Source organism: Podarcis gaigeae, assembly GCF_964106915.1.
Source record: "Podarcis gaigeae genome assembly, chromosome: 11".
Classification (NCBI taxonomy): Eukaryota; Metazoa; Chordata; class Lepidosauria; order Squamata; family Lacertidae; genus Podarcis; species Podarcis gaigeae.
The window spans coordinates 3,651,931-3,671,867 of NC_139687.1; the positions used below are offsets into that span (position 1 = coordinate 3,651,931).

A 19,937-nucleotide genomic window follows, 5' to 3' on the forward strand; every position below is an offset into this window, starting at 1 on the left:
CAACGGTTGTACTAACCATTCCTTCAAAGCTTTGTAGTATCTGGAGGTCAATCCATCTGGTCCTGGAGATTTCCCTAATTGCATATTTTGAATGGCACCCTCTATTTCTTGTTCTGTTATTTTCTCATTCAAGATCATTGTGCTTTGTTGTGAAATTTTTTGTAATCCATATTTCTTAAGAAAATCGTCTATTTCTCCTTCGTTCTCCGGCCCTCGTGCATATAATCTTCTGAAATAACTCTGAAAACAATTACTAATCTCATTTGGTTTATAAATGTTCCTTCCTTCCACCTCCAGGCTTGTAACTGTATTCAGTTTTTGTCTCTTCTTCAATTGCCATGCTAGAAGTTTCCCACATTTGTCTGCTGATTCAAATGTCCTTTGTCTCATTTGCTTGATTTTCCATTCTATCTCTTGATTCATCAGTTCCATATATTGCATCTGGTAAAACTTAATTTCTCTCAAAATCTCATGAGACTTTGGTTTTGACCTCAATTTCTTTTCTCCTTCTTTCATCTTTTCCAATATCTTATCTTTCTTCTCATTTTGTTTCTTCCTCTTTAAAGAATTCTGTTGTATTAGGAAACCTTGCATCACGGCTTTACTTGCGTCCCAAATTATTCTTTTCTCAACATCTGTCTTCAGGTTTATCTCAAAGTAGTCTTTCAAAGTTTTTTGGGCCTTTTTGTAGATCTCATCGTCTCTGAATAGGGTGTCATTCATTCTCCATCTAAAGGAGCCAGCTGTTGTTAGTTTCATCTCCATCTTTACGGCATTATGGTCGGAGCAAGTCTTTGGGCAGATTTCTACTTTTTTTTATCTTTGGAGCCATCCCACTAGTAATCCATATTTGGTCAATTCTTGTCCATGTCATTTTTGCTTCAGAGAAAAAGGTTCCCTCTCTCTCAAGAGGGTTCCTTGTTCTCCAAATATCAATCAAGTCCAAATTTTCAGTCATTTTGAAGAAAGTCTTTGGTAATCTCCCATCCTTAGAGACCACCTGTCTTTGTGCTTTGTCCATGTTTGTAGAGACCACGCCATTAATGTCTCCCATCAAAATTACATTATGATCCAGATAGTCCATTAAAATCTCATGCAACTTCTTAAAGAATTCTGCCTTCCCTTGGTGCATAAATTCCAACTGTCAAAATTTTTTCTCCTTGGACTTGTATTTCAATTGCCAAAAATCTTCCTTGTTCATCTTTGAAGATAAACTTTGGGGCCAACTTTTCCTTTGCATAGATCACCACTCCTCTTTTCTTAACTTTATCTGATGAAATAAATTCCTGTCCTAATCTTTTATTTATAAGCAATTTTCTATGTGCCCTAGTCACATGGGTTTCTTGTAAACAAATTAAGTCCAAATGTTCTCTTTTCAAAATGTGAAAAACCTCACGCCTTTTTCTAGGAAGGTTCAGTCCATTACAGTTCCAACTTAGAAATTGCAGAGCCATCTTATTATTTAATTGATTACTCTCCAGCTGCTCCCTGCGGCTGTTCTTCCTCTGTCGATGGTTTAAGTCCAAATGTTAGATTCAAGATATCTGCTTCTGGAGTCGGTTCCACCACTCCCTTTTGAAGGTCCTCCTCGTTTCTTTCCAGGAATTGTTCTTTATCTTGCACTGTTCTTATTTTTACTTTTTTCCCTTTGTAGTTAAAAGACAAACCTTGTGGGAACTCCCACCTGAAAGGTAAATTGTTCTTTTTCAGCAGGTGAACCAGGTCCTTATAATGAGTTCTTGCCTCCAAGATGAATTTAGGGATGTCCTTGTAAATTTGCACGTAGGCGTCTTCAATCTCTAAAGTTTTCTGATAATGTAAATTTAATATTTTATCTCTTTCCTCTTTGGATCTTAAGGTTATCAGACAATCCCTTGGACTCTTTCTGTTTTGCCTCCTACCCAATCTGAAGGCAGCTGTTATCTTAAATTCTTCTTCCTCTGAGTTTACCTGCCAAAATTCTGAAAACTCTTTTGTGAGAAAGTCCACCAAGTTGTCTTTTTCACTTTCGGGGACCAGTCTTAATTTCAGATTTCTCTCTTTCCTCTGCATCTCCCACAAAGACAAGGCCGCCTCATGCTCATCCAACTTTTTACAGACTGGTACTAATTTTTCCTGTGTAGTTTCTGCAGTAGCTTTAGCTTCCTCAGCAACTTTTCGAGTTGTAGCATTTTCTTCAATCAATTTATTTATGGTTTCTGTATTTGATGTAATACTTTTAGTATTCAAGTCTAATTTTGTTGACAGTTCTGTCAGCTGTCTGGTATTTTCTGTACTCTGCTTTGTCAAAACTTCTAAAGATTCATTTATTTTTAGTAGTGCTTGTGTCACTGGATCCATAAGTATATTTGTCACTTTTTCCTGCCCAGCTGCACCTGTTGGCAGTGTACTAGATATTGAGCCCCTTTTCTTTTGTGCAACTTTGCCTTTGGATCTTGTTATTATCTCTTCTGCTGGGCCGCTCATGTCCCAAGGTCGCTCCCACAGGAGCAGCTTTGAATGGAAAAATCCACTGACTTGTTTTTCTGCAGTCTGTTTTGCAACTGTTACCCCTTAGCCCTTTAGAGGGGGTAATTCAATGTATCCAATAGGCAAAAAGAACAAAGAAACTGAAAGTCCCCAAATAGAGAAAGTTTTTAGCAACAATCTTCCAATGTATCCAAACTATCAATTTATAGTTTCAGTAAAGTCCCAAACTTGTAACAAATAAGGTCCCAACTTTGTAGCAAGTCTTAAATGACAGTTCACTGTCTCAGTGCCTTACTCAGGCAGTCCGTTCCAAGAGTCTAAAACGGCAGAAAACTTTTCTTGTTTACTTTTTTCAAGCAGGTTAAACCAAATCCACCTCTCTTCCCCCCTTGCTCCTGCTTGCTAGGGGGGGAGGTTCAAGTTTAATGTCCAGGTTAGACAATTCCAAATTAGTCTCTCCTCCAATTGCAGCTTTGTATTTTCGTTGCTTTAGCTGTCATGCAGTCCGGGGAAGGCAGACTTCCTTAATTTTAACCTTTCCCGTTTTCGGCCAAATTTCAAGCAAAATTTTGAAAGGTCCCAGTAAGCCTTTCAATCCTACTTACGGGTGTTCAATTTCAGTTCCAGATTTCAGGAAGGAATCGGCGCTCTCTGCTCCTGGCGACGCGGCTTCACTTCACGGGCTGGGTAGCGACTCTCAGCACCGCGCGCACCCCCGATGCCGCTCAGGAGCCTTTAAAAAGGCTCTTTTGCAGTAAGGGGGGGCGCAAATGGTGCCCGTCGAGTCTCCTTGTTCACAGGCTTCCGCGCCTGTGATTTTTAAGGGTCCCCGCTTCGCCGTAGCGGTCAGACCCGAACTCGTGAAGCAGTCCTCCTCCGGAGCTCGAAGGGAGGATAGCCATTAAGCGCTGGCACCGACCGGCCACAGTAATTCTCAGTTGTCATTATGTGAGCCCTGGGGGGTAAAAGGTTTTAGAACCTCTGATATATAGGATATCTCTGATTCCAGAGGCTTCTAAAGAGTGAAATGGGATTTCGTTATGGGTATGTTACAGTCTAATAAAAATTGCTCCCTACAGTATGTCAACCTTCATATGACAGCAGCAGGAGAAGCTATATGTTGTTGGGCTGTAATGGAGGAAACCTCTTTATGCCATCTCTTTATTCCTTTCCTTCCAACTGCTGGATGAAAACTAGAACAGGAATCTGAGCCTGCTTATATTTTTACTTAGGGCCAAGTTGTCATGACATGGGGAGGGAACCCCTAACCAAGTACCACAAGCTCAGTCCAAATCCCACCCCACCCCTACCTCAGTGCAGCTGCTTTTAATCAAAGACATCAGGATATCTGATCACGGATATTCCATGTCATGTCTAATTTATCCTTTAGTTATTGTTTTTCCTCTAACTTTGAAAACTCTGAAGTATATTATAATACTGTTGTTGTTTTTTAAAAAAAAACTTTAAAATTCCATTATAGGTCAAATTATCCTGTGATGTTTAAGCTTATTAATGCCAAAAATAAACCATGAGTTAAGAGAAATGTTCATTTTATGCTTGATGCTTTGTGCTGATATTGGCAGTCACCTTCCAAATACCATCTGAAGAGATGGACAGACTACATTGACAAACTCAGACGGAGAGTTGGAAAGATGTAGTTCTTTGGTCCCTTATATTACTCTCAGTGGTTTGCTGTGCTATGTGGTACATAATTAGAAGTTCAAAGACGTTTCCTTTTGCTAGTTTTATTACTTTTGTGCTCACAAAGCCTGGCAGGAATATCTTGGGAGGATCTATGACCTTGGGAATGAATGGGAGCAGGGCGACCCCGAGAAAACACATTTTCAAACTGATGGAGTTACAAGCAGAGTTTCTTTTCTTTTGTTTTGTTTTTAAAAAACCCAATTAGTATCACACAGAGACAGTTCCAAATGGAGATAAGCTTAGACATCTTCAAGCAGGGTTGCAAACTCCTGAAAGCCAATATTTTGGTATCTGGGAGAAGCCCCCCCCCCCCCAGGATAAAGGCCAACAGGATGAAGGTGTGATGCCTTAGTCATGGAACCGAAAAGTTGAACGGGACCCCGAGAGTCATCTAGTCCAACCCCCTGCCAACTTCCTGTGCTCTTACTCAACCATTTGTTTGCTAAACTGTCGGCTTGGTACTTGCAAAATGCAGGTACAGTTTTTGCCCTGTAAAAGGGTCTGAGGCAGCCTGCATTCTGGGCAGAAACAGGTTTGTTTCTTTTCTCAGAGGTCATTTCCAGGTCAGCGAAAATGTGGTGTCAGGGAAGGGGGTTGCCTACAACCTGAACCTCTGAATATCCTTCTGTGAGGCTCTTTCTGGAGATTTGTACATATGAAGCTTTCCTGTTCCCACCTTCAGATGAATATGTGGAATAGAAGAGGTGCAATGAGTGTAAAACTATGTAAAAAAACACAGAAACCCACTCTTCCACCCAATCTCTGCATGTAGATATGCTGTTTGATGAGGGCTTGGGACAGTTGTAGGACTTGTGGGAGAATCCAAAGTGTAGGGGTCCAAGATTATGGGGCATTGAAGACCTGTTGCTATTTTTGCAGCAGATCCCTGTCTCCTGTGTCCTAGGGCCACCCAATCAACATGAAAGGGAAGCTGTTTAGCCACTGAGAAGTCTTCTCACTCTTTGTGCCGATGGGAGGTGAGTCAGTCACTGGTGATTGGCTCCTAGGGTCACTCTTGAGAAAGCACATCAGAAGAACAGCCAGGAATAGCTGTTCTGTTTGCTCTAAAGCTAACCTTTAAGGCTAGGGCTGCCATACACCTGGAATTTCCTGGACATAGCTGGGATTTGCCTGTCAAAAATGGTGTCTGGGCAGAATTTTTAGAAAAAAATAGGTTAAAAACTTTTGAAATTTTCCAAAAATCCTAACCCTAACCCTTCAACAACTTTGCCAAAAGAAAAGCTCAACAACTCTTGCGTTGGAACTACAAGTAAACACAACTTAAATGACTCTGAGTATTGCCATACTCCAAATCATTTGCCCATTGTAGAAGATAGTAGATCTAGCTAGCTGAAAGGCAACACATGGAGACCTCCATTGATCATTGAAGTACATCCCTAATTATTATTATTGCCTACAATTATATTCTTATATAATCTTAAAGAAGGGGTGTGACTGGGAGGGAGTATGGCTGTGGCTATCATGAAGCCACCCTGCAGTTCTAAATTTATATTCATACTACTAGTAGCAGGGCAGAATTCCTAGGTGCACTCAGTACTCCTTGCTTCAAACCATTTATCTGGATCACCTTGTTAGCATTCTCCCACTCTAGGACCTTACTGGGGTAAAAGAGCATCAACATTTTATAGCACCTGTTTTAGCATGTGGTGACTGATCTTCTCACTGTGTCCTTTTTAACCTATCCTTGTCTTTAGATGGCATGCTGAGTATCCAGTTACAAAACTTCCCAATCTCTCCTCTCTGTCTTTCTGAGAAGCTCATGCAGGCACAAATAAAACCTTTCCTTAAAACCATCTTTTAAATTTCAATTGTATTTAGCACAGGCATATTTGCAAGCGAGATGTAATAACTTGAAAAGGGTTCTGCAGATTCCATTTCATATGCATTCTATATAGAGATAGGAAAGAAAGAGCAAGACAAGGATGACTTTGGAATATTGAATGAAGCTAATGATGCATCTAAAGGACACAACTGTCACATTTATGAGTTGATGGCTGGAACTCTGGCAGTTACATTTTTCACTAGGAGAAAGTATTTTGGTTTCTGTTGGAAAGAAAGCCCCCCCACACACAAAAAGACACTGTATCTCAAAATCATGCCTGATGATGAATAGCTACAATACCTAGCAAGACGGAGAGCTTGGCCTAGCAGATAAAATTAAGGGTGTTCTCTTGTGTCATAACCAGTTTGTCACAAGATCATAAAGCCTAGACTCTTGAATTTCTCATCTGCATTCTATTCTACATCAGTAAGATGCACAGACATAAGAGTCTCAAAGTTGCATTGAACCTCACATGTAAAAACTTCCAAAAAGATAGGGAAATACACCTCATGTGTTATAGAACCCCCCCCCCCTTAGGTGAAAACTATCCTTATTATAAGTCCTTCCCCAAACAGAGCCTAAGATTTGTATAGCTGCTTGCCTTTCTCTTGAGCAGCAAAATACTTCCTGTTCTACTTCATTTGAGAGCTTCATGTGAGTTGGAATTCTGAAAACTTGATTGCTGATTCTCTCATGAGCAGCACTTTGCAAATACCATCGAAGATCTTGAAGTCAGCTGGACCAAGTCAAAGATCCATGTAATTCTGCACTGAGCATCCAAAGCTCTTTTATACCATACTTTTCTGATTTAAATGAAACCGGAAGCCATAACTTCCTGCTTTGTTTGCCAGCTTGTATGAAAGGAGGAGTAAAGGGGCTGTGTGCATGGGCCTGCTCATCTTCAGCCAAGATATGATAATCGAAACTCTTTGCTTCTGACTAACAGCGGCCTGAGGCCCGCAGTCCCTTGTTGTCAGCTGAATTTAAGCATGAGGAACTGAGATTGACAGATTCATCCATCCCTACCCAAACCTAAACCAACCTTTCCCAACCTCAGGCCCCCATACATTGGATTACAGCTCTCAAGATCCCTCACCACTGACCCTGCTCATGAGGGATGATGGGAGTTGTAGTCCAACAAGATTGGGAAAGACGGCTCTAGATGACTTCACCCTGCAGTTTTGTGTAGGTGTTGAACAGCATGGGGGACAGAATGGACATCCGAAGCACCTCATAAACCAAATGAGCCCCTGTAGTACCGTCTTCTGAGACTGATTCTCTAAGAAGGACTGGAGTCAACATAATGACATGTTTCCTAAACCCAACTCAGCTGTTAACTGTTCAAAGCAGTAATCAATTTTGCACCTTTGAAGAAAATGCCACAACAGTATAAATGAAATTATATCATCATTGTGCATAGTTATTTTGCTTATTTAATTAGAAGGGGGAAAGAAAAGCTTGTTGCTCTAGAAAGCAGATTATCCTCCATTTTTCTGATTTCAATGGAAATTTAAATTGATGCTGTATGTATATATGAATTGTTTTGCAAACTTCTGCAATCAAAACAGTATGTGATAGGTTAGGAGCTTCATTGCAGATTGTCTTCTAGATTGAAAAGGTATTGGGTATTTTTAGTACACCCCCCCCCCTTTTCTCACTATATAGTTCAATGTCAAAGCATAAGCCTTGTTATACAAAGCAAGGTCTCTTTCCTGCTGCATGCATAGGACTGGGATACACAGATAGGGAGGTGAGTCTGAATTTGAGTGGAAGGATACTGTTGAACTGAAATTAGCCTGGTATGCCTAAAGCATTGCCTGTAGTCCTACAGTAGTTTGTTGTTTATCGATGCCCACATGGTTGATTTTCCCCAACATTGAGTACAGCACACTGACAGCTTCCTCAGGTAATTTCTTGTTTTCGTTTACAAACTTTAAAGCAGTCACAGTTCTAAACAATTGCTTTTGGCAAGAGAGCTGGTTTTCTCTCAAAAAAGACATTCAGTATACTTGGAAAGATGATATAGTAAAATAGGTTCCTGATTGAATGCTGAATACAATACGTTAGAATTATGGGAGATCCACAGGGACTATGTGAGTCCTGATTAGATAAGAGAAGGTGATGTATTTCTGAGTTTGTTCTCCCCAAGAGTCATTGCTCTTTAATCATTTTAACTTTAAGAATAAATAATCATAATCATAATAAATTAATTATACCCCGCCCATCTGACTGGGTTTCTCCAGCCACTCTGGGCAGCTCCCAACAGAATAAAACATAAAATGTTAAAAACTTCCCTAAACAGGGCTGTCTTCAGATGTCTTTTAGATGATGCCTGTGATATCAAAAGGGGCACACCAAAAGTCTGTCCCTAGCCTACCAATGTAATTTTGATAATCTTAGCAATTTAGAAATGTAGTTTTTCTGTTCTCTGGAAACTGTTCTCTGTATCTGAAGAAGTGTGCATGCACACAAAAGCTCATACCAAGAACTAACTTAGTTGGTCTTTAAGGTGCTACTGGAAGGAATTTTTTTTGTTTTGACTATGGCAGACCAACACGGCTACCTATCTGTATCTGGAAAAACTGTTTTTTACAAGAATATATCATCTGCATTCTTACACCTTTCACCTGCATGAAAATAACTACTGATTGCCTTCTTTAGCACTGTTCTGCTCAATGTTCCCATATGTCTTTGACTATTATGTCTTTCGGAACCAGAGTCTTCTTAAGAAATAGGCCTGAGTTTATACTAGTGTGGTTCAGTGACTGGAGTGTTAAACAAAGACTGGAGAGACTTAGGTTAAAATCCCCACTTGCTTATGAAACTCACTGGGTGAACATGATCATGAAACTCGCTATCTTGAAGCCTAACTTACTTCACAGGTTTACTGTGAGGATAAAATGGAATTGACGGTCCCTTGTAAGTTCCTCAAAAGAAAGGCAAGATATAAATATAATGAATAAAGAAGGTAAGTTATACAGTTTGAGCTAGTCCTTATGAAGTCTTTATGTATCCAGAATTCTAGTGACAGCAAATTTAAGCCAGGCAATAAAAACTTGCTATCAAAGAAAAACTGTATATCAAAGGAGAGATTTTTCACCAAAGCTATTTAAATTAGAATGGTCATCATCATCATCAACAACAATGATGTTGATAGCATTCCCTATTTATCTAAGCATTTCTTAATTTCCCACTGTTCATTTAGGCAATTGAGATTTGGATACATGAGAAACTGGCACAGTATTTTGTTTCCAATGTGTGGTTTGCTTTTAATTCCAGATGACCCAAGAGCCTGCACATCATGCATTCATAGCTATTACATGTAAGTTTATTACTCTCTTCCCCACTTTCCCTCTCTTTCTCTATTTTCTGAAACACAACAGTGTCTTAGATATTTCAGAGCTAAGCAGGGTGGAATATGCTGTTTGAATGGGGGGTGGCGATGGTTAATCTATAGCCCTTCAAATGACGCTGAATTACAGCTCCCATCATCAGTGACCATTGGAAATGCTGGCTCAGGCTGATGGGAACAGTAACCCCTGGAGAGCCAAAGGTTTATCAGCAACCCCTGGAGAGCCAAAGGTTAGCATAACATAACCTAGTTGTCTTCAAGGGGGAAGGGGCAAACAGTGGGTGTGATAGGACAGGCTCCTTTGCTGCACCATCCTGAGCTCTCAGCTGTCTACCTCCCCCTCCCCTTCCCCCTCTTGTAACTGGCAGTGATGTGTAGCATTGTGAAGGCAGATAAGCACCTTCATCCTGCCTGCACTGCTACAGATTTTAACTTTTGGAAACCTCAGTGAGGAAATGAAAACAGGAAAGGATTTCCAGGACAATTGCTTGAGTACCATATTTTTCGCCCTATAGGACGCACTTTTTCCCCTCCAAAAATGAAGGGGAAATGTGTGTGCGTCCTATGGGGTGAATGCAGGCTTCAGGAAGCTATCCGCAAACCTTGGGAGCCCGGCATGACTTCCCTCGAGCTCCCAGGGCTTGTGGATGGCAGCCTGCAGGCTTTGCAGGGAGGTGGGGGAATTCCAGGAGAAGCTACGCAGCCCTTTTAAAGAGCGCACGGCTTCTGCCGGTTTTGCGGGAGGTGGGGGAATTCTGGCTTGGGAACAGCCTTGCTAGCCTCTGGAGGACAGCGGGGTGAAGGCAGAGGCTTTGCGCGCAGCCGTCCCCAAGCTAGAAAAGCGAGACAGAGCCCTCCGTCTCACTGTTCTGGCTTGGGAACAGCCTTCCTTTGCGCGCAGCCATCCCCAAGCTAGAAGAGCCAATAGAAGCCGCACAGCCCCTTTAAAGAGCGCACGGCTTCTGCGGGAGGTGGGGAATACTCCCAGAGTTTGTCGGGGCTGGTGGGGGAAGGCTTGTGGATAGCAGCCTGTTCTGGGGGCTGGGGGTGGAAATAAAAAAAATTTCTTTATTCCCCCCCCCAAAAAAAACCACCTAGGTGCGTCCTATGAGCCGGTGCATCCTATAGGGCGAAAAATACGGTCATTTAATCCCCATGACTGTAGCTCAGTGGAAATCACACATCATCTGCCATTACAATTGTTTTCTTCACAGACCTGCTTGTGCTGCTTCACAGAACCCGGGGACAGAGCATGGGACAGAGTCTGAGAAACGCTCCCTTAACCATTAAGCTACTGTACTTAAAAACATTCCTGAGTATTGTCACCCTTCATTTTAGAGGAGATGCTTGCCACACATGAGTACATTTATGAGAGGATTATGCTTGTTCATTGCAATTGTTTGATGCACCATTATCCATCCATAATGAAAATTATGATGATCAAAAATGCTTCCCTCGCCCCCAGGTACAAGCAGCAATGCTATCGAACTTGTCCTCAGAATACGTACAATGATGAAAAGTCTCTCCTTTGCATAGAGTGTCAACCAAATTGCAGAAGCTGCGACAAATATGAGTGTTACTGGTGTAAAGAAGGGTTTTTTCTTCTAGGTAAGAAAGGTGACAAGTATTTTACATGGGGAAATGATTTCATGCCTTGCCCAAGAAGGCAAAATGTGCATTCAGTTGAGAGAGACTGGGAAGGGGCAGAAATTTCATTCAGTTCCCATTTCAAGCCAAATCTGTCAACATTGCTCTTTCTTAAACAATATGAGAACCAAAACATAGCCATCCTTCAAAATTCCCACTTATCCAAATTATACAATGCAATTCTCTAACCAAACAATGTTTGCAAAATTGTATGTATTAGGAGAAAATATGCATAAGAATGACTCAATATTTGTGAAAATAGCATTAAATAATGCACTGTATTAGGGGGAATTGCTTGTAAAAATGTGTACATTAGTCAAAACTGCATATGCAAATACATTTATTAGGAGAAACGTACATTAAAGATCATGGAGAATTTTCATGAGACTTAAAAAAATGTAGACAACTGAATTGAAGATTAGAAACATGAGAAACTGAGACAACTAAAATTGGCAGATCGTTTCATCCCTAAGAGAGACTAACTACAATCTTAAATCTATGGGACTGTAGGTTCCCAACCGCCTTTTAAAAAGAATGACCCCCAGACATCTGCTTCAACAAGCCTAAAGCATTCAAGGCTAGAATTTCATTCATTTTAATTAAGTGCTTGTAAACTAAGGTTCAGGAAATAATGCCGCTAGAAGCACAAATATGTCTTCAAATCTGCACATTTAAACTTTAATCAACTTTGGATTTTAAATGGCAGCAATGAGATTCAGAGACAACCCCCTACTTTTGGGGTAAAGAGGAAATATATATTTATTAACGGAACTCCCAATGAGCCTTTCATTTTAAGCATGTTAATGCAAACTTAATTTGTTCAATATAAGAGATGAATGAATGGCACAAAGTAACTTTAGCCTGAAAATGGTTTCACATCACTTCCATTCTTTGTAGGTGACTTTTTGCAGTCAACATGTGGCATAATCCACATGCCTCCTATTATGGTGTATGGTTATGGAATTGCAGGCAGGCAATTATGCCGCCCACACTCCAGAAGTCAAGACTTGTATAGACCTGTGAAATGCACTTTGAACCTTTTATGAGGCTCAGATGTGCATACCTTGTCCCCTTATCATAAGTTATTTGGACCTTGTTATCTTATTCAAACTGGATTCTCTGTGGTCAGAGGTTAAGAAAATCAAGCTTGGGGTATTATAAGGAGGTGGAGCTGTGGCTCTGCTTTACAGTTTTTAAACTTTCATATACTCCAAGCTGCAACAGAGAACCAGAGTGCTCCTGAAGGTTGGCCAGCAGTTGTAAGTAATAAGGTAGAAATTATGCTTAGAGTACTTACTTCTCTAGACTTTGTGTTGGAGGCTGTGTAGCAGAGCCAAAACACAAACCTGGGTATGAGTGTATAGATCTGTAAATTATAACAAATGTGGAAATAAAAACATACCACTTTAATCCCTCCACAGAATTCAAATCTAAAAGATATTTAAAATATTTGAACTGCCAGCATTTAAAACATACCAAAGTGTAATGATATCAAAATCTCCACTGCTATAACCAGCAAATGTGGCAAAATAGAAATATAATCATGTGCTAAACATGTTTTAACCTTATATATTTATATTTGGGTTTTACCAGATTTCACAATTAGAAATCTGCACTATAGAGATTTCAATATCTTTCCAAATTGGTATGTTTTAACTTTGGTACTTCAGTAACATTGGTACTTCATACATTTTAAACATCTTGCAAATTTGAAATTTGTGGAGAGATTAAAGTTGTGCATTTTCATTTACACACTTCATTCATTGAGGAATACACTTTATATATTAATTTTACAGATCTATACACTACACACCCCGTTTTATATTTTGGCTGTGTACTTGAGGTTGGGCTGTGCATCTGCATTCTCTAGTAGAGCTAAACATTCCTAGGGTGCCCCAGTTTGCTTAGTGGCAATTGAATCACACATTGTTCTCTACTTTCAATGCTCCAAATAACAGGACTTAGCTGGCATCAGTCACAATATGACATAAAGGCTTTTTTATTTTTCCTCTAGATGGGAAATGTGTGAGTGATTGTGGAGCTGGTTACTACAGCGATGAGGTCACAGAAGAATGTGAGCCATGCCACCGGACCTGTGCAACATGCAAAGGATTCGACTCCAACGACTGCACTAGCTGCAAAGGAATTTTACAATTACTCCATGGAAAGTGCGTGAACCTCAAAAGAAAGCAAGTAAATAGGAAATTCTGGAATGGTATGTTGCCAGGCTTCCTCTGAATTTTTGCCACCATTTCTCTCTGCCCACAACCACTGGGGGGAAAACCTCATCGTTTCCAAACTCTCAAATAGATTTTATGTATAGAAATGTAAGTGATTGTATTTATATAGGACCAACATCAACACTTGGCAACTTCTGGCAGTCCACTATCCCAGCAGGGCCCACGACTAACACCAGACCTGAACCCCATGCAAGGGGAAGGTGGATCTGCAGCAAACTGTTATATAATGCCTCAAAATGAGTATCATTCTGTATGTATATACAGAAACTACATCTTCACTAATGCAAATAGAATATTTATATGCATCACAGAAAGAACAGACATACAGTAGTTTCTTATGAATGAAGGTGAACATTTTATGTTAGTATAAAATGCAGTGGGGGGCCGGAACCTCTAACAGGTCACACACACACACACACCTTAACAGCAGCAACAGTCTCAGAGTGCTTCTTGCACTGCCTCTTCTTCCTGCACTGCCTCTGGAAGACAGAGGACCCCTCTGATCATCATTAGCTCTTCACTCACCACAGCGCTATTGCATCTACTTTATACCATAGGAGTGACTCTCACTTGATTGAGTTACATTCCCCTATCAACAGTAAGTCAAGATTGTTTGATAGTTTAATGTTTTGATGACATCATAACCTGGTTAGGATTTATCCAGGAAAAATAAATGAGAACACATGCACTTGAAAACCACATCCCCTCCACAAACATACAGTACACATTGAGATGAACACAGTTTTGAGCATAATGATAGTAGTAAAGTATTGAATTCAATTGAATTTAGAGTGTAATCTTAATAAAATAAAAATCTTAACAATAGCATTACATGAATAAGTAAATGATAAATCATTAATATTATTGTACGATTGATTAGTACCTAATAATTAAATACATAATAATTAATAAACCCTGACATATAGCACAGTTTTGAGCATAATGATAGTTTTAGAAATCTAAGAAAAGTATTGAATTCAATTGAATTTAAGGTGTAATCTTAATAAAATAAAAATCTTAACAATAGCATTACATGAATAAGTAAATGAGAAATCATTAATATTATTGTACGATTGATTAGTACCTAATAATTAAATACATAATAATTAATAAACCATGACATATAGCACTTTTCTCTTACTTGCAGCTCTTAGTCTGTTTCATAAATATGAATAATGATTATCAATCCTATTTTACTGCTAGAGAGACTGAAACTGCATACCTCCAATGGCTTGGGCTCTGCAGACCTGAAAGACCTCTTCCCTTATGTCCCTTCACGATCCTTACGGTCAGCCGAGAACGATCTCTTGTTGGTACCATCCGTGCACCAAATCCAGGCGGAAAGGGCACTTAAAGAGGCGTTCTCGGTGGCTGCTCCACAGTTGTGGGAAGCCTTTCCCCTGGAGGTTCGCCAAAACCCAATTGTCTGGAAACGATGTAAGACTTTAAAAAATCTGTTTTAAAATATTACTATCTACCTTGGGCTTTAATGGAAAGGGTGGGCTGCCCAGTTCACTGAATAAGGTTCCCAAGGGCTGCTTTTCTCTAAAAATGCAATACTATAAACAGGAATTTAAGGGGAAAGTTATCTACCTGAAGATCATAGAATCATAGAATCATAGAGTTGGAAGAGACCACAAGGGCCATCGAGTCCAACCCCCTGCCAAGCAGGAAACACCATGAGAGCAAGCCTCTGCTTAAAGACCTCCAAAGAAGGAGACTCCACCACACTCCTTGGCAGCAAATTCCACTGTTGAACAGCTCTTACTGTCAGGAAGTTCTTCCTAATGTTTAGGTGGAATCTTCTTTCTTGTAGTTTGGATATATTTTGTAGTGCCCTCCTCTGGACACGTTCCAGATGTAACCAGCTGAGGAGTATTGACTCTAAAAGACTCTACAAGCACAGATGGAATATGCCTCCTGTGTTTATTTTGCCATTCTGTCTGGAGTAGTAATGATCAGCAAGGAATCAACAGCATCCCTTTAGGACTTGCAAGTGTCAAGTGTAGCTGTCAGTAACAAAGCTGCCTTGTCCTAATACAGCTAGAAGGTATTTTTGTCTGAATCAGGACTCACGTACCCAAACAGCTTTTGCACATGTACTTCCTTCCTCATTTAACAGGATCCCAGCTTTGCTCACTGGAAAGGCGGTGGGGGTTTAATTAATATGCAGAGCATGGTTATTCTTACTTTATGACATATCTGGAGGAGATACATAATCACTACACAGTGAAACAGCTTGTGATACTGTGTACACAACTTACATTTAAAGCATATCCAAAGCACATGAGCTCCTGCAAAGAATCTTGGGTACTGTGGTTTGTTAAGGGTGCGAAGAACTAGAGCTTTGTGAGGAGCAAACTACAGTTCACAGTACTCTTTGGGGGAACCTATGTGCTTTAAATGTATGTAGCAAGAACTAATGTATGCTCAGCCCAGGAGAAGTGGGGGAAATACACATGCAAAAAAATACAAAAATCATAGGGAAATAGCAGACACATCCACAACCTGCGTGCGTGGTGCATTTATGAGCAAGAGAGATGAGGGAGCAATGCCACTTCAGTGCTTTGCCAGTGTTCTTGTCTCAGCCTCCCTGCCATGGGAGAGAAGGGACAGAATGAGGTGGCGCTGCAGATATTTCTGCTGTTGAAACACTGTGTGTGATCCTGCAAAGCAAAAGGGCATTCACTTCCCTTGCTTTCCTGCACAGTGTGCTCTTTTCTAGCACCCCAAGTTGTTGAAGTGGACTTCAGTGTTGGAAGTTTGTGTCTGGAGTATCAAGGCTGAGACCCCTTTTGAGTTCTAGACAGAGAAATGTTAGCAACAAATTCAAGTTTCTACACATGTTTTGAAGCCAAGCAAAGTGCTTCATCTGTAATCAAAGTGCCCCTTTCCCATAGCTTCCCTGTGTTCCCTGTGATATTGAATTCTAAGTGTGTGCAACATAAGGGCATCACTTAAGGACAGAGGCCCATGCTGCACAGCTTATTATGGTCTCCTTGCGTGGGGTTTATATATCAATTATGTGTGATGTGATTGGTTACAGAACTACACATATCATACACTATGTTGTGACAACATGGGGCTGTTGTTGACATAGGGATGGCTTAAAAATGGTTTCCCCCTTTCCAATGAAGTCAAGAAGAGTGAAATTTTAGGTTGATATCAAAATATGCCCTTGACGGGAGGATGACAATGAATTGAGAGGGTATTGTTTGGGTTTTGGAAGAAGTATTCCACTCCTGCCTGCTACGCAATCCCACCCATATCTCTGGCACCATGTGGCATATGTTCACTAGTGGAGTGACTCTGCAGGTGTCTCAAGGGAGTTGTTCTGGCATATCTGTCATGCTGACTGTGTATCTGGTGTGGCATTACTGCAGGGAGTCTTCCACTAAATCTTAAAGCCCATCATCCAACATAACTCCGCTACAGTATTGCATCCTCAGTTCCAAACTAGGGTAAACTGTGAATAAACTGTGATAGAAAGTAATGATGAGTCTGAATTTGACTGGTATTCAGACTTTTAAGTGTAAGCCAAGAAAAAAATTTGTCTGGGCCAGTATGCGTAGCACAAAGAACATCTGCATTTTATCTTGTGCGCCAGATGATGAAATTATTTTGGAAGCCATGAGACATAATAGTGAAGGGGTTGTTGTGCTGTATGTTAACCCACAACATCTCGACTAGAATAGAATAGAATAGAATAGAATAGAATAGAATAGAATAGAGGTTTAACAAATTGAAAGGGCTTTAGAGTGGCAGATTACTTACACACTACATCACCAGTCTTTCATGTTCTTCAGTCAGGTCACTGAAGCAAAAGGGAAATAAATCCAGAAGAATATGTGTTCTGCAAAAGGGCCTCCATATATTTTAAAATTTGAGCTTTTTCTTTGAAAAAAAAAATTCAAGGAATATTATACATCAAATGGTCATAATAATGTATAGCTGAATAGATAAAATTGTTACAGCTGCTACTGCTGCTGCAAATGTTATTTTTATTAATTTAAATCATTTGAATACTGTCTCTCCTCCCACCCCACACTATTCTCAGGGTTCTCCTGCCCCCCAAGTCCATTGGGGGGGGCAAAGAGGAAGGAGACTGGAGAAAGCTCTGTTGTGCTGTGAGAGCCTTTGCACTGGCTTCTGCTAGAGGGACTTATCAGCTGAATCCTGCACTTCACAAAAATGGTTTTAGTTGATATCTGAAACATTAAAATGTGCATGTACATTGAGGCCCTAAATGACATGGACAAGAGGCCTTTTGGGGGACGAGTGTCATCAGGCCTTAGGGACACAGGACTCTGCCCTGCACTGAGACAGATGGCTAGTATATCTAGCTCCGTAGTCTTTTCTCAGTCCTACCTTGAGGTGCCAGGGAACAAATGTAGCCCTTGAATGGTAGGGTTGCCTTATTTCAAAAAGTGAAAATCAAGACACAAAATTTGTTAGCAAAGTTGTTCAGCTTTTTTGAGGGACAAATCCTGGCTATTTCTGGGAAATTGTGGACATATAGCAGCTCTATGAATGTTAGGGAAGGCCTTCAATGTGGTGCAGGCCTGATTGTCAGTCATCTGATACCACACTGGGTATCTCTAGAAATGCACAACAAACTTTGGGCTGTTCCTGACTCCAAGATGGGGCATGCTGGATTCTGGACCTGACCACCAAGACATTTTGGTTTTGGCTCTGCCAAAATAACCTGGACTGAGAATGTGAGTTTTCATCTAGCCTGACATTTGCCACAAATGTACATTCAAGTATTAGAAGCCAGCTAATCTTATGTTAGTGTAAATCCCCATGCCACTGATTTTGTAATCTGTTTACAAAATGAAAACTGTGTTAAAAAGGATTTGGCATCAAGAGAAAATGGTGGTAAATCTTTGAAACAAAATCCTTATAAAATCCCTGTAAAATGTAGAATTGTGGGAGTCTAGCAACTCCCCACCCCCTGGAGTTTCATGCATTTATTTTAGACATTAATTTGTTAGATTAATGTTGTAGTTCAGTGGCTGTCAGCATGATAACTAGATTGAGAAATAATGTATATTGGGGTTATTATTTCATTCTCAGCAGGTCTATAAGACCCTCAGATTTATAAATACTTATATGTTCAGAGACTGGATAGGTCCTAGGATTTTATTATATGTATATATTGTTTCTGTTACACCTTATTCCATAATTAGAATTATCTCTTAGAAGTATGTTACCTATTCTGTGCATTTGTATTCATATCTGTATCAGTTTTTGAAAAGCCATAAACTGAATATGATCTAATAAATAAACAGTTCCCCCTCTGGCTGTAAAGGCAGCACATTCCGGTCGCATCCATGCTACTTGCTATTCTAACCCAACAAGTTACTTTTTTCAGTCATGTGTGCATTGCTGCAGTGTTGCAACTGCAAGGTGGTAAACCTTCTCTACTATTCTTCACCTGATCAACAGATTTGCTTCTGACTGAGTGTACATTTTTCAGAGATAGTCAGAGCAGAATACATTTCTTTGAGACCATTCCATTTATTTTCAATTTAAAAGCATGAGAACCACACTATCTGGTATGAATGCAAAGTTACTTTAGAACATCGGATGGTATCCAATGATTTTTTCCTGTTAGCACAAAGACTTCTGCCTGCACAAGTTCTCCACCCGCCCCCAAATCTGTTATGGGGGATCCCCCAGCCTTCCGGATGAGAATGGGGGGCACTGGAGGCACAGAGGGAGAAGAGAGAAAGAAGGTCCCATTTGCAGGCAGAAGGGTTGCACGCAATCCACTGAGATTGTACATTGTGATATTATGCATTTTATGGCCTATGAGGCAGAAGATGAAATGTTTCCAGGCACTGAAAATAATAGTAAATGTACTGAGTGAAGAGATAACAACAATCTACTCTGTACAAGTAATCACAGGAATTTCTCGGGTGTGGAATGAAGGACTTTGTACAGAGAGTACCTTGCCTGGTTTATCGGTCTGTTGAGCTATGCTTCATCTAAAGTTACTGTTTTACGCTGCAACCCTTGAATTCAGTAAGGCCCACTGAATGCAGTAGGATTTGTTTCTGAATAGACATGATTGGGATGTCCTTGAAGACAATAAGTTGTCCAGGAAAATATTCATTAATAAGAATATCAATCTAGCTGCCTTGAATAGACATAATATCAGAAGAACTCTTGCCCAGATAATATTGAGACATGTATACATCTGTGGCTTAATGCCTGAGCAGCAGTTCACTGACCTACAAGAAATCAAATATGCATTCAGTTGCCCAGCAGTTGTTCATCACATGCCCTAGTGATTTCAAATTGTAGAATTCCTAATCCCCATGGACCTATAGGTGTAATTATGTTGTTGGCTTTGCCACTTATTACTTTGACTACTGACAAAATATGGGATGGGGTGGCGCTGTGGGTTAAACCACAGAGCCTAGGACTTGCCAATCAGAAGGTTGGCGGTTCGAATCCCTGCGACGGGGTGAGCTCCTGTTGCTCGGTCCCTGCTCCTGCCAACCTAGCAGTTCGAAAGCACGTCAAAGTGCAAGTAGATAAATAGGTATCGCTCCAGCGGGAAGGTAAATGGCGTTTCCGTGCACTGCTCTGGTTTGCCAGAAGTGGCTTAGTCATGCTGGCCACATGACCCGGAAGCTGTATGCCGGCTCCCTCGGCCAATAAAATGAGATGAGCA

General features: G+C 40.5%; 1 protein-coding gene across 1 annotated transcript in view; it reads left to right on the forward strand.

Moving 5' to 3' along the window:
* LOC310827623 (proprotein convertase subtilisin/kexin type 5-like) overlaps window positions 1-19,937 on the forward strand; it is a gene marked incomplete at its 5' end in the record, with an annotated part of 58,958 nt that overhangs the window by 26,433 nt on the left and 12,588 nt on the right. Inside the window, 4 exons of the mRNA XM_083703785.1 lie at window positions 9,296-9,338; window positions 10,834-10,976; window positions 13,030-13,230; window positions 14,459-14,692. Coding sequence (XP_083559911.1) covers window positions 9,296-9,338; window positions 10,834-10,976; window positions 13,030-13,230; window positions 14,459-14,692 — 621 coding nt within the window. The remainder of the gene's footprint in view (window positions 1-9,295; window positions 9,339-10,833; window positions 10,977-13,029; window positions 13,231-14,458; window positions 14,693-19,937) is intronic.